At 43.0% G+C, this 24,798-nt stretch overlaps 1 protein-coding gene across 2 annotated transcripts in view; it reads left to right on the top strand.

Annotated features, from left to right (window-relative positions):
* LOC139051272 (chromosome-associated kinesin KIF4-like) overlaps window positions 1-24,798 on the top strand; it is a 133,168-nt gene that overhangs the window by 78,366 nt on the left and 30,004 nt on the right. For both annotated transcript variants that reach the window (XM_070528272.1, XM_070528273.1), the window contains 11 exons: window positions 196-371; window positions 1,875-2,099; window positions 2,650-2,708; window positions 3,513-3,594; window positions 4,922-4,966; window positions 8,666-8,941; window positions 13,916-14,010; window positions 15,716-15,875; window positions 17,208-17,501; window positions 18,796-18,933; window positions 22,126-22,237. In XM_070528272.1, the coding sequence (XP_070384373.1) occupies window positions 196-371; window positions 1,875-2,099; window positions 2,650-2,708; window positions 3,513-3,594; window positions 4,922-4,966; window positions 8,666-8,941; window positions 13,916-14,010; window positions 15,716-15,875; window positions 17,208-17,501; window positions 18,796-18,933; window positions 22,126-22,237 (1,662 nt within the window). The remainder of the gene's footprint in view (window positions 1-195; window positions 372-1,874; window positions 2,100-2,649; window positions 2,709-3,512; window positions 3,595-4,921; window positions 4,967-8,665; window positions 8,942-13,915; window positions 14,011-15,715; window positions 15,876-17,207; window positions 17,502-18,795; window positions 18,934-22,125; window positions 22,238-24,798) is intronic.

Consider the following 24,798-nt stretch of genomic DNA (forward strand, 5'->3'; position numbering starts at 1 on the left):
CACGCTCACTGCTGTGATTAACATGCAATTCTCTCCTCGCTTCGTGGGCACAAGTCTACCTACCTTCTAAAACAATCCTACTTATGTAATTCATTGTTCGGGATAGCGTTGCTGCTTGTGTGCCATAACTACACCATGACAACACATGATTTCTTGAAGTTATATTTCTTCCAAATCCATTTGTCTTTCACATAGATTCCTTGGGAGGCAACAGCCACACTGTGATGATTGCCTGTGTTAGCCCAGCAGATAGTAACTTGGAGGAAACCTTGAACACCCTGCGGTATGCAGACCGGGCAAGGAAGATAAAGAATAAGCCTATTGTGAACATCGATCCAGTGCAGGCTGAAGTCGCTCTGCTTCGTCAGCAGGCAAGTTACCCTTCTATGTGTGCAATGTTTAACCCTTAACTGTCTTGTTTTATCCAATAATTTCTTACCCGGAATTCTTATTTTTTAATTGCTGCTTGCAAAAACCTTGTCATAAAGAGTAGGTTTTTGAGGCAGCAAAACATAATTGACCCATAGAATGAATAATAGTTGGTTACTGAAGTTTATTGTATGCCATAGTACAAGTGCACCAAGCACCTTCTAGTAATCGACAAAAATTGTGGAAGGGAATTTTTTTGTCTTTATCACATTAGCTGCTCATGCTAACAGAACGTTGTTTGGCTGAGGGAGCTTTGGCAGAGGGTGGTACTGCTCAAAACTAGGGATTACGCAGCCTTGAGCATTTGAGTATTTTGATTTTGAGTATTTTGATTCATTTCATCGACTGTCATGAAAAGCATCTCCTCTAGAAAACACTCGGTATAATTCAGCTGGCGAGCTTACGGCAAACTTCTTGCTGAGTACAGAAAAGAAAGATACAGTGGAGGCTTCAGCAAAATGCTGTTCGCATCAATTCTAGTCCAGACACGAACTTGTGATGTCGTCCTGCGAGCTTGCCTTTGTCTTCTTCTTCCAAGGAGCTGCTAACCTCAGTCATCATCGCTTTTGTCTTCGCTTCCTACAGTGATGTAGACCTTGGTGTCAGAACCATCATCGTAGGAAGACGATAAAGAAATGCCCCCTTTTTCAGGGAGACAAGCTGGCGACACACACGTTGCCTCCGTTGGACGCCATTTGGAAGTACAGGTTGCTGCATGATAAACATGCTCCAGATGTAGAAGAAATAACCAGGCACTTGCTGCGAAATGCCAACCTAAACACAAATCAAGCTGCGGACGAGTGTCTGTCCTGCAAAACACTCACGGAGAGAACAATTACTGCAAGGATGAGCAGCACTCGTCCTAACCACCTCGGAGATGTGAGGGCTTAGAGTAGCAGAGCTCTTCCAAAACTTAAAGGAGTTAATGTTCTTAACAATAAACAATAAATGGACAAAAGCAGACGTATGAAAAACAAGACTACACATCTTGAGGTTGCTGACATAACTAGGGAAATGTATAAACGTGAAAAAGCAAGAGATGTATGTTGTTCATCACATTTCAGCATAAATAAGTTAATAAGTCTGGCACACGGGTCGGCCAGTCTTCTTATGCATATTTTAGAGTTTTCCATATATGGACGGGCCAAGAGATGTGTTATCGCTCGTGTAGGGACATTCTAGGGACGCTACAGGTGTGGAAGTTTCATATTATCTCAACCTTCGCAAGATAAGCCTAACAGCATTTGTCGATCATAATTTGGAGGCAGCTTTCCTTTGCATTAGCTATTCTAAATGACACTGCCCTCCCCCAAACTCCCACAACAACCATCCTCAACTACTGTTGCAACACTGAAATCTCTAGCCTAGAGCGTCAGCGGATACGTCGTCAAAACTGTTTCATTGTGTCCCTTGTAAGGTATTTTCTTGCTTATGCTGACCTGCAGCTCCAGGAAGCAAGGATTGAGCTGATGAGATGCCGGACTCTGCAAGGTGAAGGAGGAGACCAGCCCGGAAGCGAGGAGTCCGGGGGAGATGGTGGTGAATCTAAGAAAGACCTGGCATTGGTGCTGTCACGCAACGCAGAAATCGAGAATGAAAATCAGCGTTTGAGCGGGGAGCTTCACCGTGCACTTGACCAGCTTGGCGAGAACTCAGAACGTCTCATCATTGTGAGTGCAGCGTTAAAATTCTGTGTTGAGAAGTATGTTTAACTAAGTCATGCTGCCTTTTGAACAAGAGCAATGACGGGAAACAGCATGTCTGTGGCAAATAGCTGTGAGCCTACTCAACTTTACAGTACAAAGAAACGAAGTGTTGCTGTGAGGAGAGGCAGTGATGTAAAGTAAACTTGTAACACCACAATGATTGAGTTGTGAACACACATTGTATAACTGTAGTAGAAAGAATGCAGTTATAGTTATCCATGAGTATGTACATAGATAACTAAGCTGAGATGCTTATGTTTGTTCTTGAATAAAAAGACCTGGTTAACATACTTATAGTCGTCATAGCCATACACATGCCGAGCCTGACCAAATTTTTTAAACAAGATGTGAAAAAAAAATTGCAAGTAGAAAAACCTCTCAACATTTGCCTATTAGTGCTTCCTTCAATTACCCCCCCCCCCCCCCTCCTCTCAGGAGTCTTCAAAGCCTAGATTTGTTATTGTCCTTGAACTTTTTTAATCAATTCGTGCTTATATATTATTTTATCTTTCAGACTGAGCTTGAGGTTCAGAAGCTGACGGAGCTTGTTACTCAAATGTCTGAAAAGATAGAGTAAGTATGGTTTACTTTACCTACTTTCTTGGTTAAAAAGGGAGAGCTGTACGCTGACTCCTGTTTATGTGATTTCTCCATTATTGTTTGTAAGGCAACATAAGTTCCACTTCAGTAGGATGTTTGCTGTTATGATATAGCGATCTGTGAAACATGCTCTATCTGTATTTATTATATGGTACTGTCGTGGACAAATGAAACGCGAGCGAATGAGGGCTAACCAGACTGTGTTTCTCTGCTTCTATCTTCGTGACTTTGTGTGGTGTGAGCATCATTTTGATTTGGTGCCTACCTTATATAGATGCTACAGAGAAAGTTCAGCTGTATTAGCAATTATGTTTTGCAGTGCCATAAAAGATATAATTCTGAAAGAATATTTAGAACGACTGATAGCTGAGCAAGTTAGCAGGCATTTGTTGTTACCACAAGGCACGCTTGCACATGACGGTGAAGGTGAAGGCGTGATGTGTACAGTCAAGTACAGTAGTCTAGAGACCACGGGATATGCAAAAAAAAATTCTTCTAGCACAGCCCGTCAACGTAAGATTCTATAAACGCATGGCGCTGCTCAAGCAGGCGCACGTGGGCAGTACGCTTGATTTCAGCCTTTATGCCTTCGCTGGGAAGAAAAAAGAAATTTAGGATCAACTTTTGCACTCGATTGTACATAGCAACAAAACAGTTGTTTTATCTCGATTAGCGTAGCAATAATATCTCGATTTGCTTGGCTTTTCATAACATTTTATCACTGCCGTCTGCATCACAGAGATGATCATGTTATGCTATTTCTATTTTTCATGACAGGGGCAGTCACCTTGGTGAAGCTGATGGTGATCGCGCAACCAGCCTCCTGAGGGACCTTCAAAACTCCATAATGGAGTTCTCGGTGAGTCCTTCGTTTGTTCCTTGTTTCCGTCGCACTGACACAGTGACTAATAAGTTTGTGTGCACTGCTTGTCCTTGAGTGCCAATTTTCACATTTTAGCCAAATTCTCAACAATGTATTTGGCATCTGCATTCGCATCTTTGATATGAATAGCATTTTCAATACCGGAGTTCAAACAATGAATGCAAGGGACAGACGTGGTAGACGGTGGCAGTGGATAAAATGGAGTGTTGAGACTAGAAAAGATTCAGGCATAGCATGGGCTTGGTAATTTGTTTCGCTTGTCTCTTTTTTTACACTTCATGTTATTATTATTGCTTTGTGTGTCCCTACCTACTGCCCTTAAAGGGACACTAAAGACAAATACAAACTTGGCGTGGACTGTTTAAATACCACTCCAGAAACCTCACAACGCTTGTTTCGTGCCAAGAAAATACTTGCAATACGAGAAGATTGCATCTGAAGAATCCGAGTACCTTTTTCAAAATTCAAATCTCCCGCCATCTGACTGGGGGAGTGGTGACGTTGCATATGCCACCACTGCCCTTTGCTGCCTTCAGTGAGTAAAACGGCGCCTGACAGACAGCGGTACCGAGCCAAATCAGAACGGTGGATTCACCGCTGCAGCTGCTTTTTGGTCAAGTGGTGTAGACCGTTCCGACATATCGTGACATCGCATGGAAGTTGAATTCTCTGCTACTCCCAGTTCGTGCTAGTTTTGCATGCCAGCAAAACCAGCGCAGGATTACGCAATAGCGGAACTACTGAAATGCGAAAGCGTGGACGGCGCAGAGTCGAGCGAAAATGAAACGTTTTGACCGCCTGCGTCGTTGTCGGGGATAAATTCAATTAGTCCTCTTTTCTAAAAATGAAATAGAATAGGACAAGTAGCATTTTATTTCATCTTATAGTACAATACAAGGATGTTTTCTGCAACGAGTGGTTTAATACTGGTGCCAGAATTTAACTGAGGAGTGCTTTCGTCATCTGGCAAGTACTTGAATGTCCCAGGGAAGTCTCTAATCGTGTCCTGCATTTACCTAAATTTCTCGATTATTAAGGCTCTGTTCACGATAGTATTTACGCCTTAGAGATTCTAGAGCACTAATCTATCACTTTGGCTTGACTTAATATTTGCCTTTAGCGTCCCTTTAAAAGCCTGGAAAACGCTTGTGCAAGGGAATAATAAACACTGCACTAAATGGAGACGGCTAGAAGAGGCCATCTCCATTTATCTAGTATTTATCTTGCAGGGAAGATAAATAGTAATTACGTTGTCTTTGCATAAAGGAAGCACTTGTCTGGTTTTCTTCTTCTTTTTTTATAGGCTGGTGAACAGAAAAGGCGCAAGCTGAATGAGTCACTTTTCAAGGTGAGGTCAAACTTGACTTGGCTTTTGCTATTTCTGTGTTCTATTGCCCTGCTTTCAGCACATCTGAGAAGCAGTGGTTAAAGTAAATGACAAATACACCGAGCAAAGTGAATGGGACAAGCACTGTACTTCGACCAGCTAATTGGAGCCCAAATTGTGGCCCATCCGCCTTTTGTCTGTGTACACATCGTATTCACTAACTTCTGTTTCAAAAATATGGACCGACTAACCCATAATAGACTGACTATATTTGTTTTCCTCAGTTGTGCATTATAGTACACAGTTGATGAACGTCGTTTACACAATTTCATCGAAAGGCAGTGCAGCCTTCATTGAAAGATATTGAAAGTGGTGGAATGAAGCTTTCTGCATTCTCTAATGAGTCCTCAAAATTACCTCGTATAATTATATCTATATATACAGTACAGTCAGTCATGCTTCATTTCTGTACTTAACAAACAAAAGCTTGAATCGCTTTCTTTGAGCACATGGACATTTTATCTACTGGCCGCATTCATTATGAGAAAGCACAAACGATTCTGTCACCATTGCCGATGCAATGTGGCACGTCGAACATCCTGTCAAATGTGGCACTGGCTTTAATGGAATGCATTTTTACTTACGCGCAAACGAACAAGTAAGGACAAAGAAGAAAGACGTACCGTGAGCTTACTCACGACTGAAAGTTTATTTCTTACAAACACCACATAAATAGGGGTGTTTACAAACACCCTCGTTTAAGTGATTTTTGTAAGAAATAAACTCGTTCGCGCTGTAAGTAAACGTACAGTTGTACTCACTCGCCCAGCTAGCTACAGTACTTCAATAAGGTGGTCGCTTGCGCAACACTCAGTACATAGATGTGGAATGAAGACACATTGAGTATAGGGGAGGTTCAATTTACCAGAAACTCAATGTTTGCAGTTTCTTTACTTTAACTGACGAGAACTGGCGAATAAGTTACGCATACAAATTCTAAAGAGGATATTTGTAACGCATCTTGGAATCTAACTTGTCAGTGGTACCAGTAAAGAAAAAGTGCCATACGTTATTATGTCTTTGGGAATATTGCCAACTGCCAATATGGAGTGCACTGTTGTCATGTTTCATCTAGAACTACGCACCTCATTTCTGCTACAGCAATTATCTTTTCTTCAGCACTCCCTTAGTTTTACAGACATATGTTTCTTTAAGCCCAATCCAAGTGCCTGCTGCACATTTAGTTTTCCCATACAGTTGACTTCCATTAATTTGGTCTTGACAGAACCCATGGAATTGGAGTTATATATTTGGTAGTTGGAATAAAGAGGGCAGAAAAAAAGACATTTATGCACTGCTGCTTCATTTGGCAGTGTTTACCTAATTCTAACATGTACCCAGTGGTTACGGTTTCAAAGTAGAAAGCAATGCACGCACAATAACGTACACCCGATTTTAATGTCTTTTTTTTTAACCTAGCTTGCCTCTGATACAGTAAAAGCTAGTTCATTTGAATTCTGCGGGGATGCTACGAAAATTCGAATTATACAAAATTCGAACTGATGAAAGTCAGAAAAAAATTGCTTGGTTAGGCACGTATATAGTCCAACGTGGCGTGAGCACGTGCACACATACGCTACGTCACATTGGCGTGAACAACGTCTATACTTCGAAGCACTGGCGCAGCCAGCGTAACCGGATGAGGCTGACCCTGTTTGACGTGCCCGACGTCGAGATGGCTCTTGCTCCATCTGCGCGTTCATCGCGCCGATTGGCACGGAGAAAAAGAAAGCAGCAGTTTTGCCTGAAAAGCAAAGCATCGATTGCGATGGCAAATTAGTAGATAGCTATACGAAGTAAGGATAGTAGTTTTACCGGCCATGTAAACTTGTACACATTCGCTTCCTAACCAAATTAACAAGTATGGTGCCACGCGCACACATGTAAACATGAACACATCTCACTCGATGACTGCAGAAACTCGCTGAAAAACGCTGGAGTGAGGAACCGCGGCAGTAGCAGCGAGCGAATTGACCTTCGTACAGCTCTCGCTTCAACGCAAATGAAACGCAGAAAGCACATCGCATACGAAGCTACCGGCTTACGTGCACTGTGCAAACATCACAGATCACGTTGAAGATGAGGCCCACGCAGGCGCGCACTTTGGCCCCGATGCACATCAAGATACGGCTTTCAAGATACGGCACCCGCATGGTCGTGACGTAAGCAGGAGCCGGCGGAAAACGTCCTCCCTCCTCTAGGGGTCGGAATGCACCCAAAAAATCTGGCAGGTCAAAAAAAAAAATGAATGCATGCCTTTTACTGCGTCCAAGAGCTCAAATCACCAGAGGCACATGTGAAATTGCTCTGAAGGCCTGCCAGTACACATATTAGGTGTATTGGTGCTCGTAAAGTGACAGAAGTTGGGGGGTGAATGCGTGTTTAATTAAGGACTGCATGTTGTGTCCCGTAATGGTGGCCCCTTTCCACTCTTGTTATGCTTCACTGCAATACAGCGCGTAAGCTTCATCGCTCATCGGCGAGAATGACAGTGAGCACCGTTTTCGACAGCGCCGAATACTTTCTATGAAAAATACGGAACCGAACAGGAAGCTTGGTACCTAACGTTAAAAGCAGCTAGGCCTCAACATTGCCGCAGCAGTGACTGCAGCTGGCAGCGAATCGGCATACAAGAGCACTGGTTCTAGGCAGCAAGACAATAAAACTGGCGGAAGTGATGGCTTTGGTAAATGCTGTTTCGGACCTGCGGTCACAGCAAAAAGTCTGAAAAGTCTGATAACGAAAGTTTTCAAGTTCTGAAATTGCTAGTGTTCTCATACATTGCCTCTATGGTGTGCATGGTAATTCCATGAAGGCACTCAAATTATCGGGCATGTCCGAAAATTCAATAATCGACTCTAGCTCCTTTTCCTACATTGCAGGCCTTGCCACAATACCTATGCTGGTTATGTGGTCATAGGTACCTGTTGCCATTAATTTTGTAAAGAACTGTAAAGTCTTATAAAGGATCACTTCATACATTATAACTAAAGTGTGCAACTAATTTTTCATACGTTAGTTGTTGCATGCATATTATGCAACTAATGTTGTATAATATCTTTGTATATTTCTTCCAATATGTAGCGCGGTATGATTTCATCAGGAATGTGGATGATGCATAGTGTAAGCTATACAGAGAGGTTGTAAAATTGTCACTCCATTTGTTTCATAGTGAATAAGCTTTAGTATGCAAATTCTTAGACCTAATAATTAATAAAATAGTAACTTTAATTGGTAAAGCAATTATTGCACCTGATCCACAATTTTAGTTTAAAATTCAGGCATACTGAAAAGTAGCGCAATCGCTAACAGTTTTGCCTGTTGCATCTGAAATGAAGCATACTATAGCCATTTCAGTGAGTATATTGAGCGGTCCTTCACACACATTGTGACGGCCATGCAGATCTTATGCAACAGTGGTTCCGCAACAAATGTGAATTCCTGTACTTTAAATGGATCGCTGTGCAAGTCTCAAACTGCTTCAGATTGAAATTTCAAATTTGTTGCTGGAATTTGCCTTCTTCGCACATACCGAGCCCTGTAAACTCCTGTGGGCGACTGCACATGTGTGATTGCCTCTACCGTTTAGCTTGTGGGGTTTCGGTGACGAGCGAACTTGGGAGCCGTTTAACGAGCGAGTCCCTTTTTTATCTTGTTCAGGTTGACAAGCCACCTGCAGAAGATGACAGGGAGATGACGACCATCGAGGAGGAAGGTTCGGACACATCCCTCGGCGAGAGCACTGCAAAGGGCTCGGCCGAACAGATGCAGAAAACGTTTCTGTTCAATCAGTCGCGTCTGGAGGCGACTATGCGACGTGCCGCACTGAGCAAAGAGCTTGAAGATCTCAACCGAGTGCTACAAGCCAAGGAGGAGCTCGCCAGCAAGATGTCCATGAATGACCAGCACCTTGAGGTCGTGAAGCTGCAGTATGAGGTTAGTGTGTTACCCGTGCGCGCGCTTTATTAAAGCAAAAGGTTTCTTTGCCTTTTCCTGCGACTTTCCCACTGCTGCTGCTGCTGTTCGGCATACTGCGTCAGGGGGTGGTTCAGAGCGTATATATACGTGGAAGAAGTGTGACAGAGAAGAAAAGAGACGCGAAAAACTTGTTTGGACCGCGCCGCGTCGAATGTGCACAATGCCCTCAGGAGCTCCCGGTTGGTCGCCACATTAGCCTCTTGACAGCTTACAGTAAGCAACTTCCGCGTTGGTAGAAAGGTAATTCTACCAACGCGGAAGTTCCAGAGGGAAGCTAGACAGAATGGAAGAGAGGAGGGGGAGAGGGGGCAGGGAATTGGTACAATTGACATAGTCGCAAAACAAGTGAATAACAGCCTTGCCACTCTTCGCTCGCAATTCCCATACAAATACAAGGGGAGGGTGGGATAGGGAAAAGGTAACGTGAAAAGGCAAGGAAATACTGGATGACTTCAAGGTACGGTACAGTGCATTTCTGCTATTTCTGAAAAAGACTATGCAAACATGTCTAGCGGAGAACTTATACACTTATGCAGGGCGTGCAGAAGCAGAGCCACATTAATTAAAGTGCACCACGAGGTCTAGGTGACACAACTGAAGTGGTCGCACATCAAATCAACACTTTATTGCCTGCCGCAATAGCTTTGCGGCTATGGCATTGCTCGAGGTCGTGGATTTGACCAAGGCAGCCACATTTCAATGGGGGCAAAATAAAAAATCCTCGTGCACTTTGATTTAGGGACACGTTAAAGAAGCACCACAGTGCCAAAATTAATCCGGAGTGCACCACTACGGCTTGCCTCATAATCCAATTGTTGTTTTGGCAGGTACAGCCCCATAATTCAATCGAAGTTTAATGCTTCTGCCACAATGTGATGTGCCATGTGAGGCAATGACAATGCTCAACACTCTCGGAGGTTATGAAATGTGGTGCACAACAACACCTCAAGCAAACACCTCTCCCTTCGTGTTCCATGTACTAAGCACACCAACAGCAGTGATGTATTCAATGTAACGTTCAACATCAACTTACCACTGTCGTGTTGGACAAAACATTTAAAAAATTAGACTTTTGTCGTCAACATCACTGCTAATTATCGTCAATTAAAGCAAACAGCACAGAAAACTTCACTTACAATGATTCCCACAGTGCGTGAGATCTGCGTAATTTTTATTTTTATTTTTCTGTGGGGCAAAATACCCATGGTGTTAAATTTGCAGAATGAACAAAAAGAATAACTGGATCCCAGGAGCTCGAGGGCATTTGCTATGAGGGGTTGTATGTTGTAAAAGTCACATCTGACAGTGACACACTTTGTTGTACGTCATTTCTTATTAAATCTACCATATGTCCTACATAATTTGGGCCAAAATTTTTAAATGTAGAAGTGCCACGTAGCTGGACAGAAAAGGTGATGTTGATTGCCTTTGCTTGGAGAAAGTCAGACTGTTTTTTGTATTTCATCTAATTACATAATCAGTTATTGTTAATCAACTTGCCAAATATTATAATCGGAGCATTAAAGTGTCGGTGAGAAAATTGTTAACCATTCTGAAAAATTCCTGATTCAGCTTTCTGTTGCTCAATATGGGCTGTATAAAATTCTTGCCAGCCTGAAAGAAAGCCTGTGATACATGAAAAAGTGCCGCGCCGCAATTTTCGCCACTTTCTTAACTTACCAATAGCAACTTTCAAGGAGGTATTTTAACCCACTCAGTATGGCCAGAAAAGCTCTGAACATCTTGTGCTTAGAAGAGGGCTTGCGCTTGCATTCTAAACAATCGGACCAAACAAAAGATGCAAATCCCGTGTTTTCTTAAATTCATGCTGTGATGAGCGTGTTGAGCATCTAGACGGCACCGAGCAACTTTTTTTACTGCTAATATTATGGGAATCGGAGCTATTCATCGACATATGGTTATGTATGGGGCAATGAAATTAAAATAAACCTCTTACATTGTTGAATAGAACGATGGCCCTTTCACTGTTTCACTCAGTCTCGCTGCACTGAAGTGATGACGTTTGATCCAAATTTCCATGCAAAAACGATGACAGCTTCAGCGGTTCCAGTGGTGGCTCTCCTACCAAATGTCGAGGTTCAGCTGGATTTGTACTTCAGTCAGATCCTTCTGTAACGAAGTCGGAGGAACCAGGAATATCCCTCGTTATACAGGCCAGTTTGTCCTAAAATTTGTGTCCCTTATATCATTGAATTGTGGCAAAATAAGCATACTAAAACAAATCAAGCTTTCTTGTCACCATACGCAGATGTTTGCTTTAAAAAAGCGATTGTGCATACAAAGGCTTGTCAGCTTACTCAATCGGCAATCTGCCAAAGACGCAGGAATGAGGGAATGATTTATTGAACACAGTTCATCTAGCATCGCAGCGTATAAGCAGGTCGCAGTAGCAGATAATTTATTGCGCTGTGCGAAAGAGCTCTATTCTAAACCCACGAACATGGTTGCATTGCTCATTGGTAGTTTGTGTTTAAATACTAACACAGTCGACTTCTGTTAAGTAAACCCTGATGAGACCGGCAGAATTAGTAAAATTATCCAGCAAGTCAGGCTATAAGAAGACGCAGGAAAAAACATTCGAACACACTGCTTCTCTTCTTTTTTTTTGTGGTAATTACCGAGTTTTAATGTGTCCCTAAATCTAGTGCACGTGCAGTGTTTGTGGTTTTTTGTAGCAAACCTTTGATTCCGGCAATCGGAAATATATCTGCTGTTCATGCTCTCAGAATGGAAATTTATTTACGCTAATGTCTATTGTAGTTAATCTCGAGCAGCTTTTTTTGCTATGGCGTCCATGTCGGCCTTCTGAACTGTTTTCACAAATAAGTACAGTTGCCGATAGATTTTTCTTACACTGAAGGGATCGCAAAATTTTCTGCAATATCGAGCAGTCAGAAAAAACAAGTTAGGATGGAAAAAAACATTCATTTTCGTTTAATTTGAAATGAAAGCTACCGTATTTACACGATTGTAAGTTGACTCGAATGTAAGTCGACCCCCCCATATCGCATGTGACAAGGGAAATAAAGGGCATACCCGCGAGCGCATTCCATAATGAAAATTTATTAGTAGCTGGCATGGTCACTGGACTACTCGTCTTCACTTGTGCCATCGTCCTCACTAGTGCTGCCATGGTCATTGCTGCTATGGTCCCACAGCACGCCATTGTCCAGCGAAATTCTGCATTTGCATATATAAGTGCATTTGCACACATACATAAGTCCACGCCGAAAACACCCAACCACACACAGCCGTCAGGGAGGCTCTTTTGACATGTCCGGTTGGCGTAAGTTCGCGGTCTTCTCCCGCCAGCCACTCATACTCATGGCAGAGCAAGTCCTTAAAAGGCGAAGATCCTGATCGAAGGTCATGACCATGTCGTACGTCACTGGCAGGGACCGATCACGCATTTCAACGATGTACACCACTAGCTTGGCCTCCAGTGTTGAAAAGCATCCCGACTTCGGCCCACGGAAACCTCTTAGCTTGCCGTCACAGGTGAAAATTTTGCTCCACTGCAGTTTCCACTCTCGCACCACCCATTAAGAAACATCAAACTTGCGGCCCGCTGCGCAGTTATTTGTTTCTCAGTGTAAAGGATGGCAGCCCTCTTGAATGCTGCTGTGGACGAGCCCCGAATGTTTACTGGACTCGGAGCACTCATGACCACTGAGGAAGCACGGAAGTAGCGTGTGGACGGCAGTCAAATCGACCGCATGAAACTAGAGCTGCACGGAAAGAGAAACATGTGAGCGGTGTCTGCTCTTCCATGAACTATCGATACTTCCCACAAGTTCCACTGTTCCTTGAGTGTCACCATAAATGGAACAGCGGCACTTCCACGAACTATTAACAACCCCCCATGAGTGCTGTGTGTGCTGTAAAACTATAAAAAATGTTAAAAGACCCTTCTAAAAAGCGAACAAACGCGTGGGATAGCGGAAAGCGACATGTAGGGCTGTAGAGCAAACATAAAATTGTAACTACGTTGTAGCTCCCTTGATATCTTGTTGGTCTCGGTTTTTTTTTCCGGTGCCATGTTTTGGTAAATTGCCATTGTAAGTTGACCCCCCACTTCAGATTTTCAAACTTAAAAAAAAATAGGTCGACTTACAATCGTGCAAATACGCTACGGTTTCAAGCTGTGTCAATGACATCTTCACGTCGGCGGTACAATGTTGTACGAGGTTGGCGCACGTCTCCTTCACTAGCGTGGCTGCAGGCTCTACGTGCAGCCTGCATGCCCTGTTTTAGAGGTAATGTGCGACGCGTGCAGAGTCTAGGCAAGCTCGCTGAGATGGCATGGCATCGTGCGCTGTCTTCCTGTGCATTTAATGCTGGAGGTTGCATAATCTTGAGTTTGGAGACGCGTTGAAGCGAGAAGCAGCCGAAGCATTCGCTCCCCGCACTGCCGGCAATACTATCAGCCACAGGGGACGGAGTGGACGGGAAAGCGTGGTTGGTCTTGCTTCATGCCGCTGACATGAAGATATATCGCAGACATGGCACGAAACCGTATTTTTCGTCGTCGACGCTCAAATTCTACAAAATGTTTTTTTTCCCTCAGTAAAAGTTGCTTTTTCAGATTTTCCAATAATACATAAAGTTTTGTGGCTCCTTCTGTTTTCAAATATCAAAATTCATTATAATGAAGTGAAGTTCCGATTTTACGGACTCTAGGTTTCACTGCATTTTATTTTCAGAGCCATCTGCACTCCCTCTCATGTTATATATTCATTACCCCATTATGTTCGTGCTTTCAAGCGTTTGAAATAGCGTGGAGAGTTGCAAGTACCCTGCAAAACTAGTGGCCCCCATTGTGCACTGAAGCAAAAGCTGGCAACTGTAGCTGTGCTTCATCAGTTGTGTTTATCGCATAACATTTCTTGTCCATTTCTTTGTTTTACACAGGCAAACAATCGTGAACTTGAGCGTGAGGTAGCTATTCTCAAGAAAGAACGTGATGACCTCTCTGCCATGCTATCAAGCCAGCAAAACACTAAAAGGTTAGTTTCTGCACGTTTGCATTAGCGGTTCATGTGGAATTTATATGCTCTCTCTATGCTCTCTCTTAAGCTCTAAAGTGAAGATAATCAGCATTGTGGTAGTGCGAAACACACTAATATGTGAAGTGCCAAAACTACTTTTTCTTGCCTAACATCTTTCTATCAAAGGGACACTATTTCACTGAAGGCTGTACAGGACATGTAGCATCACACAATATTCAATTCATAATATGGTATAAACTTCATATGAAATAAATTTCTGATTGATGTTAGTGAGGCCTGATCAGCAAAGACCTCTTCTTCAATAAACCTAGCACTGGATACCCCGCAGGTAGGCTTATCTGCACGAGCACCTACGAAGAAATGTGCCGGGGTCATGGAATACGTTTGTGCCTCCTCTAAACTGACATACTCACTGACAGCTTCATGCTGATGTTGCATGACTCTCATGCTGATATCGCTAACGCTTGCCCATAAAAGCTCCACCCCATGTGTGGGCTGCGTGGCCCCCTTGAGTTCTTTCTAGCCATAATGATGCACTTCTAGCTAGGGCTACAACACTTTGACTACGATAGATTAGCAGCTGTCAGGATTGTGCAAATTTTAGCTCCTTTATATGTCACTCTGACTAAGAAGAGATGGTTTTGTACACCAGAAACAAGGATGCTGATGTTGGCTAATGAATTGTAGAGACTCTATTACATGCTGTGTTCGCTCGATTCTAATACGCACTTGAATCTGACGTGCACCCAATTTTCACAGGTGCCGAAAAAATAAAGATGCATCTGAATGTAACCTGCCACCAATTTATAAAATAAAACTGTAGGATACTCATTCGTTTGCAGCCAGAAGAGCGACATTGGCTTGGCGCTCTTTGGCCCCACCTGGCCCTTGCGCCACTAAACACCGCACAGTCAATTCAAAGAACGAGACGTGAGCAATTTACCGTCGCAGAAGCGAAAATTTATTTTCGTGAGCTTTCATAGTGAATGTGTCAGTCGTCACCATTTGTGCTTCAGTGGCCACAGATACCCAGCACACAGAAACAGCATTCTCAAGCAATCACTTCTAGAGATACGACTGTCACTTTCATGGGATTTTACCCGGCTGTGCACTGAACTTGTCGAAGTGTGTGGCTGACAGCGTTTCCGGCACGGTGCCAGCAATGCTGGCAGCAAGTTAAGCCAATGCGTCTGGCACCTATTTGTGCAAAATTTCACTGATTGCCCAAGAATGCCACTATAGGCCGTAGTTTAACACAAAATGAACTCGCAACAACGTTCACGTAAACATGCCCTGTCGCTTTTGTGATGGTTATTACGCTGCCTCTGACGGCTCTGACAGCGGACTGTCGCCAGCACCGCAAACATAGTTTTGGTTTCCTATTTCCATTGTAACGTGCAGGTGACTTCCAGACTTAATTTCTCTAAAAAATTGTGCGCCTTAGGTTCGGGTACATACTGCATCAGGTTTAACATCAAGCTTGTTTGGTGTATATTTCTTAAATAAATTGACACAGCCACACCATCTTGCTGAGCAAAATTAGCTGTACCTGCGGGAGCTTGTTTGACTCCTCAGTCTGCCATAAGCATGTCCATTCTCGTGATGGGCAACATTTGCCAGCAGGGTGTTCCCGCTAAACATTGGCGGACAGTAAACGATGACATATTGAAATTGGTTCTTGGTCTTTGTCGCCAATTTATAGTGCGGCTGGGAACAAGGTAGCAGAGCAGCAACGCAAGCTCATTCAAGTGCTGGAAGATCGCGTCGGCCAACTACGCAAGAAGGTTGAGGAGCAGTCCCGTATGCTCAGACTTAAGGAGGATGCGGAACGCAGTGCTAAGAAGCTTCAGCAGGAGATCACGGTGGGTCTCGCATCACAATTGCAGCGCTGCCCTTGTTTTGAAGTGATGCTTTCTTTGTGGGAGCATTTTGATGCTGGGTACGGTGGCTGGACTGGGTTATTGCGGCAATTACTTTACTCCATTTTTGGGGTTCCTTGTGGGGCTACTTTCATCGGATACTAAAGAAAAACACTCACTCAGTTTAGACTGATCAAGTATTCTTTCAAAGCTCTTCAATTTTGTGATTAGGGGTTCAATCAATCAATCAATCAATCAATCAATCAATCAAAAAGTGAGCTTTATTTCAACAAGTAAAAAAAATGTGTATAGCCTATGTGGCTAGTAGCTGGTCCAATACACAAAAGTACATATACAGGTCAGCCATATACATATCTGCTCAATGAGTAAGAACCTTATGGATGAAAAAGTACTTCTTTTTTTTTATTGAAAAGCTATTACGTTTGGCTAGACAAGAAACGTTTACATACAAGATCAAAATTTCTGGTTACTTTTATTTCCACAGGCACAGTGTTCCAAGTTATAGTGCCAAAGAACTCTAATAATTTTCACCATATAAATTGCTGCAATTTGGAAGGCTTAAGTTAAAATTAGTTGCTTGCCTGGTGTTTGCACGTGGGAAGTTAAATATGGTGTTGGGTAAGGGAAAGTTGGTGTTGAGTATTTTGTGAACTAAACAAGTGATCTTACAATTTCTTAACGCCGTGAAAGAAAGAATACGAAAGTCAGTAAACAGAACGCCACTTGGGTAATGAACAGAGGAAAATGTTATTATTCTTAGGGCGCGTTTTTGCAACTGCACCATAGGTGTTAAGTAGGGATTGATTATTGCAAGAGAAAGAAAAGGGTAAACTAAACTTGAGTCCCCATGTAGCGTTGCCTAAACAGCATGTCGAAACACTTAAAAAAAAGGACAAAGCAAGTGGACAGGTCATGCCCTGTCCTCATTTCTTTTTCTTCTTTCTTTCTTTTCAGTGTTGCATTGCACTGCCCAGGCAAATCTATGAATCCACAGCTGTTTGCCTCACATTTCAATCACTCTGCTAAACTTTAGTAATTTTAATCGTGCACTGGATTTCTGCACCATTGCATCAGCGTGATGTCGGAGATTTGAAAGTACTTTCTCATATAATTCGGCTGTTGCAGCAAAGAAATTCTCAAAAATACGACGTAGTCCTTCTCTACCAATAAAAAAATTAACTAGGCTCGAGCAGACACTTGTCAGCATTTGTTACAGCGAATTGAGGCGGGAATTTCAATGTGGCACTTTTGATGAATACCCAGAGTTCACTTGGGAAGTGCATAGCAGTGGTCTCTTGTGCTCCTCCTCTTCAGAACATGAAGCAGGTGCGGGTGCAGCTCATGAAGCGTATGAAGGAGGAGTCGGAACGCCACAGGATAGAACAGAATGAGCGCAACCGCGAGGTTCGAGCCCTGCGGGTGCGCGAGCAGCAGCAGTCGGTACAGATGGCACGCATGGCGCGCCAAAATGAGCTGCGCATCAATGTGCTGCAACGGCGTGTGGACGAGGCCCTGACGGCCAAGAACCGCCTCGAGGCCGCTCAGCGTCGCCGCCTGGAGAGTCGTGCCAGTGGCCACAGCTTTGACAGCATGGCAGCACGTGTCGAGGCAAGGACTATTTCCCTCTCGTTTTCTCTCTTCTTTAACCTTTGCTTGCATATTCTAAAGCATTTTCTTGCGTCTAGAGGAGACTGCTAACAAGCTTATTGCATTGAACTTGACAAAACAGAGCACATTCACTATGGAAAAAAGCCGACCCCAGGTGTCAGGGGTTGCCTTGTCAGTAGACTTTACTTTGCTCCAACATATAGGGTGAAAAGTGCATCGTGATGCAATTTCGCTTTAATGCAGCTACAACTATACTTTGTAGACAGCCATCAATGTCTTTTTGTAATGATATATATTTGCTAGCCCCTATAGTCGGTATGCAATATTCCCAGAGGGAAATTAAATGCCGCAGCTTAGCATCGGAACATCAATAACTAGAATAGTGCTTAGCACACTAAGCTATACCACACTTGCGCTTAAAGCTGGTAATTTTCCTTTGGTGTGTGCCGATATATAGTGTACTGAAGGTGATTCTTCAGCATGAGACCTATATAGCAAATAGCAGTGGGTGAGGTTCTCGCTTACATTTTGGCAAGAATTGCTGTTTGAACTGGAATAAAGTGTTCTTTAATATTGGCACAGAGCATACAGTAATTGCAAGAAGATAACGCACTAGACAAAGTTGAAGCACATGCATGTACTGCTCCTGCCTGAATCTTGCATTCCCTTACTGTACTTTAGCATGTGACATTGTGCCAACTATGTTCAACGCTTTGATGAGGACAGGATCATTGCGTCACGGCACGCTAATGAGCACAAGAAGATTTGATGACCGCCGCGACAGTTAGGTGAATCTGTAAGCAGTGCCCAAGTGATGACAAGAAAAACAAGTTGCCATTGGCAAAACGACTATAGGTGAAAACATTGAGCAAGCACATGCATATACTGGCAAGGCAACACACAACTGCAAATTTTTACTGCATCAAGACAACTTCCAATACTGAAAACTGAGGTACATTCTAACAACTGCACGAAGTAACAATGCTTAGTGGGCACAAGAATAGGAAGACTCTTGGTGCCCCATTGTCGTTAACAACACCATCTCGCAAGTAGTTCTCCTGCACCGTGATGTCATGAAAACGAGCAAATTGGCTCACGCATCTATACAAGTTGGACAGTGGTGGAGTTGCTCTGTAATTGCTCTCTCTCTTTCTCTGTGTGTGGAGAGAGAGAGAGAGCGAGAGAGAAAGAATTCTTAGGTTTTCTCCAGCAATAGCCACTTCGTTGTTCTGTTCAGCTTAGCTTCTGGCTGTTTCTGTTCAGCTCCTAAGCTCTCTTCTCTCTTTCGCTGCAGAGCTGGCTGCAAAGCGAGCTTCTCGTTGTGTCCGAGAGCAAGAAGCTAGAGCAACACCTGACTTCACTCATCGAGGAGCGCAAGGCCATTGCCACCGAAACCCACAACGCCGAGAAGCAGCTGAAGGACCCCGACATGGTAAGGAGTTGTCGATATACTTCACCAGCCGGCATGCAAGCCACTCGGGATGTAAAGTACACAATCTGCTGTTTAAAGAGAAAGATAAGTTGAGCTGTACAGTGAAATCTCATCAATTCGAGCTCCAAGGGGACCAGAAGTTTATTCGAATAAATGGAGTTCGAACTAAGGAGAACCTCTTTAAATATAGCGGCTGATCGAGCTGATTGAAAACAGTCACTGGGCTGACGTTGAAAATGCCTTATCTTTCCTTCATTAGCACACGACTTGTGCCAAAAGAAGCCTAGGTTCCACATAACGTCCAAGTGCGATAAGGCCTAGCCTTGCGCTCTGTTCTGTGGTTGCAAAATATTTATTTTTCAGTATATTTAGGTACAATGCCTAACTTACTAGTGCAAAAATAAACAACTATCAATGAAAAATGACCAATTTTAAACACAAGATCACCAATTGTCATTTAATAAAAAAAGCACTGCATGAATAGCCTCTCAACAATATTAGAGCCTCGTTGCAAACAATCTCTCCAAGGAAGAATAACTGCTGTTTGACTAGCTTTACATAAGCGCTGAAAAAAATTGTTACCAAGAAAAAAAGACAAGTTGTGCAGAAAGAAAAGTTATTGGAGGACTTCTGGGCAATAGACACATAAAACACCACCAAATAGCACAAAAGACATCACTGGCTGTAACGAACAAGATGAAACTGCTACATAGCTAGACTGACATTAAATGGTAGACTGCAAGCAAAGGCTGTAGATTGTGATGTAGAATTCTGCCGCAAAACCGAATACAAAACTTGCAATACCCTTTTTGTTTCAGCATTGCTTTGAAAACTTTTGTCGTTACACTTATGATTAGTGACACAATTGAGTTACATTTATTCGACTCTAGTTAAGTTGATCTTTTGGTTAATTCGATCCTGACCGAAAGTCTCAGCCGACGCCCTTGCATTTCTATGGGCCCAAGCATTTGTTATTTTGTTCCTAAAATTGGCCTTCACGGGAACTTTACCACTCAGCATGCATGTGCCTGACTCCTGTATTAACCCAAATATTGACCGCTTTAGTGGCAGCGTCCGTTTTGGCTGAGTTTAGGAGACAGTAAACCCATTGAACACATGTTATCTCCCGTCGAAAATGGCCATTTTTGACTTGCCCTGGGGAGATCGTCAAGCAATAACAGTAGTTCACAACATCTTATAGTCGTATTTACCAGATTCTAATGCGTGCCTTTTTTTTCCTAAAATAATATCGAGCCGAAAACTGCCTGCGCGGTGCAATTGCATACGAAACCAAAACCGCCTTCACGGAGAGCGAGAGAGAGAGAAGAAACTTTATTATAAAGTGAAAGGATTTATGTGGTTGGGGCCCTCAGTCCAGGGCCCCAATGGCTGTCGCTTCACGGAGTGTATATGCTTTATCGCATAACAATGACGTATTGCTGTAAAGCTGATAAGAAACCGGTCGCCATTGTGCAACACATATTTTTATTGTTAGAAAATCCGGTGTTCATTATATTTATTCTGTGTTTAGGAGCATTAATGTCATTTCTGTTCTCTACTTTGGACACGCAGAAAACGGGTGCTCATTTGATTTGGGGGTGTGTTAACATTGGGCAAATAAATCAGTGTGGTGTTTTGGAGTTTTTTCTGTATCTTGTGTAATTTGACCCGCCGGATAATTCGATAAGTTTTGTCGGTCCCATGTAAGTCAAATTAACAGAAGTCGACTGTATTTTGCTTAGCATATGGAGAACAGAAACGAGGCTTAAACAGTCTGCTGTTCCGAAAGTTCTGGTCAGTTTGCAGTATTCAAAAATACCAAGTAGTTGATTTTAGAATCCGAATCAGATGCTACGCACTAACTATTCGTATTTGAAAGTGCCAACATTCGCCCATTCCTAAATGCACGGCCACTTTTTGTCAGAATAATGAAACGCTTACAAGGGGTTAACAAGGCTCCAACTTTAACATGTGAATGACCAAACGCTGGGCGTGCGGGACCAACATCGGGGAACTCGCACAACAATGCAGCTTTACAATTAAGCTTGCTGGGCTTGAGTTGTCCTGTACTTTGGGCGCCGTCAGTGCTGGATAAACTAGACTTCGCTAGTTTTAGTTTCGAGGAGATGCCTGCAACATGGCCGATTACCACGCTTTGGCAATGTTCAAAGTTTTTCGTACAGGCATGAATTATCGAATGGAGTGCTGTAAGGCGTCTGAAATTTCTAGTGCCCTTATACAGTCTCTATGGGACCAGTGACACAATAGCAAGGAAACGAAGGTATAGAAGCTTTGCACAGATATAGAGTGGAATCTCAATAAACGGAAATTGCTTAAACGTAACTGCCACTTAAATGGAACATCACCCTAATGTTTGGTTGGTTTTGTATTCATGCGATTCCCTCTGCAATGTCTCTCATTAAATGGAACTACTGATCAACAGAATGAATTTCTCTGGTCCCTTGACCTTCCGTAAGGAGAGTTGGCTGTAGTGTAATCCTTCTATGAGCCTACATAGATACAAAACTTGCTTTACAATATTGAGAACATGTTTAACTGTGTTAATGGCACACCAGAGACGTCATCATGTATGCAGCACATGTCACAGTATTGAAATATGGTCACCGTGTTGGCTCAGTGGCAGGGGCATTCTGCTGCTGAACACGAAGTTGTAGATCCAATTCCATGCTGCTACAGCCGCATTCTGATAATGCGAAAATGCAATAACACTGATATGCCTAAAATAAGGTGCACACAAGGTCAAAATTATTTTGAGGCTATTCCCACTATGGCATCGCTCGAAGTTCCAGTGTCTCTTTGGGACAGTGAATTCCATGAATCGATCAATCAACAGGACTGAAATAGCATACAGAGCATAGTTTATTGTATGGGCATGATCCTCTTTGACAAGGAAGTCTGACGACTTCACTGGTCATTGATGTATATTTCTGAAAAATCTTATTTATGCTAAAAGTTTTTTCTAAAGGAAGCTATTCCACAAAGTCCGCAACAGGGCGGAGGTGCATCCTAGGGATCATCAGCTACCCAGATCTTGTCAACAAATCCTATGCCTACAAATTTCGTAATCTCGCTGCTCTAGTTCTCTTGACCTCTGATCTCTCTTGATCTGATCTCTTGACTGCTTATTTAACACATCATGCTTGCCAATCAGATACTTTTGTTGCACTTCAGGCTGAAGACAAGGCCGAGTGCAATGCACGTCTCCAAGAGCTCAAGCGCTCGCTGCAAGAGCACAGTGACAAGATTGCTGAAATCCAGCGAAAAATCCTGGATGTGGAGCCTGGTGAGTCGGGCACAGTCCTGTAGCTTTTTATGCCAAATCTGCAGTATACTTGAACACTGAAAATAGTATGTGATGGTATGTTATGGTATACTTATTCAAAGGTACATAACATCTTGATGCATTATAACCATACAAACCTTTTAAAAGATTGTGCCTTACACTGCTTTCATCTTGCTGAAATCTTACAGGAATTGTTTTATCCTATTCAGGTGCCAATATTTTCTGTCCATTCAAAATTTAGTTTCAGTGCACTTCTTGCATCTTCATAATCATGAAAGGCAAAGAACTGCAAAAAGAGTTCAGTATTTTCTTCCGTAAGTTTTGTGATGTTTACGAAATATGGATGCCATGCGAGAACTCTCTAGAGGAATATCAGATATGAGAGCATCAACTATGTCATGTCTAGTACTTGGAAAGAACTACTAATTCAGACTCTTGAAAAATAAGCCTGATGGTTTAACATTGTGAAAAACAAAAACATGAACCCGCTACATGACGGCATGCTGACATCATAAGCAAACACGTAGCCATCTGCCGTCCAACTCATTTTATTGAAACACCTTACACATATTTTTCAAACTTGCAGCACGTCAAACCAGAAGTGCGTTTAAGATGTACGTGACACATATTAAATACCATTATTCATCACTTTTGATGGCACTACATTGGCTTGTACAATTGTGTACACAACACCTCAATTTAACTGAAGTCGACGGAAGGGGTCGACGGTAGGGGTTATGATCCTAATTGTTGAGTAGACTTGCATTAATTCAACTTTGGTTAGCTAGATTTTTGGTTAATTGAATCCCTGCTTAATTCATGCACCTGTGCCAATATGTCTTTGTGGCCACAACATTATTTTGATCCTGAAATTGGCCCCTTACTTAATAAGCATAAGTAATGTATATTTCTAAAGGTCAAACTAACCTTTAAAGGTCAATTTTTTTCATCAAATGTGTCACACCAGGGTTGATTTCTTCTTTTGAAAGTTTAAGAGCTTCAGATTAACCTGTGTCGAAAAACATTTGCCGTTATTTTTAATTGACCATAAAGTGACAGAAAGATTCTTTGCGTATATATATGAACTTCAATATAACAAAATTCTCAGTATAACAAAGTATTTACTTTTCATAGCCTCTTGTCCATAGAATACTATGTATTGTCCATAGAACACCACCAAGTGTGGCTGAGCGCATACACAGCCGTGCACCGTGCTTTGGAGGAGATTTGCCGCGTGTGCAGAGTGGGCGTGCCGTGACGGCATAGCATCATGTAAGCTGCCTTCCCGTGCGTGTTGTATTGGAGCTTGCGTAATCTCGAGTTTCGGTGACCCGTTGGAGCAAGGGGCAAACGAAGCAATTGCTCCCCGCTGACAGCTCTTTTCAGGATAGCGTCGTCCCAGCGTGGGTGATGCTATCAGCCGCGGGGACGAGTGTGCGCTAAAGCGTGGTGAGAGACTTGCGCCAACTTACCCCCCCCCCCCCCCACTGCGCCCTACCTGCCCCCTCGCGCACGCTTGATTGCGCTGCCATGAGCAAGCTCCCTTCCCGCACTTTCCCTTTGCTCGCGCGGGAAGGTGGCACTCGTGAAGCCACCATCTTTCTTCTCTTACCGTCGCACACTATCACTCGCACCTAAAGTACACATTGTGCGGGGCGTGATAAGATCTTATCACACTTGGACTTTATACGGAACATGATACGGCTCCACTTCGGTGGTCTGGTGCCGCATGATTTGAGGTGTGTTTGCAAGCAACCGCATTTAATTCAATCATTTGGCCATCTATGTCTGCGGAAATTTCCATTTATTGTCTCGGCATTTCTTTGTGGCGGCAGTGAAATTTTGTTATATTGAGGTTCTAAATACATGGTGTTTTATGGACAAGAGCTTATGCAGTTAAATACTTCATTATACCGAGAATTTTGTTATATTGACGTGTAACTGTATAACGAAATTTCGATATAACGAAGCAAACTGCCAATTTTACTGACTTCGTTATATCAACGTTTAACTGTACGTGCATTTATTCATGAATTCTGATGGACTTGCATATAGAGACCTCGTCTCGTTTGCAGTTCCTAGTCTGAAAAGGTGTAACCAACGATTCTGATTCACATTTGACACTTGGGCAGTAGTCTGCACTGGAGGATTTGCCACTCAGCTCACTTGCAGCTGGGCAACTGGAGCACACGTCCATAGCGTTATCACTGTATATGCGAGGGCACGTAAGAAAACTTGATAGTTGTGCACCTGTCATAAAAAGGAAACGAGTGAGAAACTTGCAGTAATCCTTCGTCCCATTGCCAACGTGTGGGCAATCAGTTTGCACGAGCAAACTGATTGGGGCAGTCAGTTTGCGCCAGTCTCGGGAAAGGAAACGCAGGCATGGCAACATCGTTCACATATGGCGGCATCGTTCGTATGTAGTACCAGCGCCCATCTGTGAACAAATGTAATCACGCCCCTGTGAGCAAGAGATGAGTAAGCATCTAGCAGTGACCTGTTGAAAGATTTGAAACCACATAGACATCAGTTTCTGGGAGTGCAACAACAAAAACAGC

The sequence above is a fragment of the Dermacentor albipictus genome, unplaced genomic scaffold (assembly GCF_038994185.2).
Source record: "Dermacentor albipictus isolate Rhodes 1998 colony unplaced genomic scaffold, USDA_Dalb.pri_finalv2 scaffold_11, whole genome shotgun sequence".
NCBI lineage: Eukaryota > Metazoa > Arthropoda > Arachnida > Ixodida > Ixodidae > Dermacentor > Dermacentor albipictus.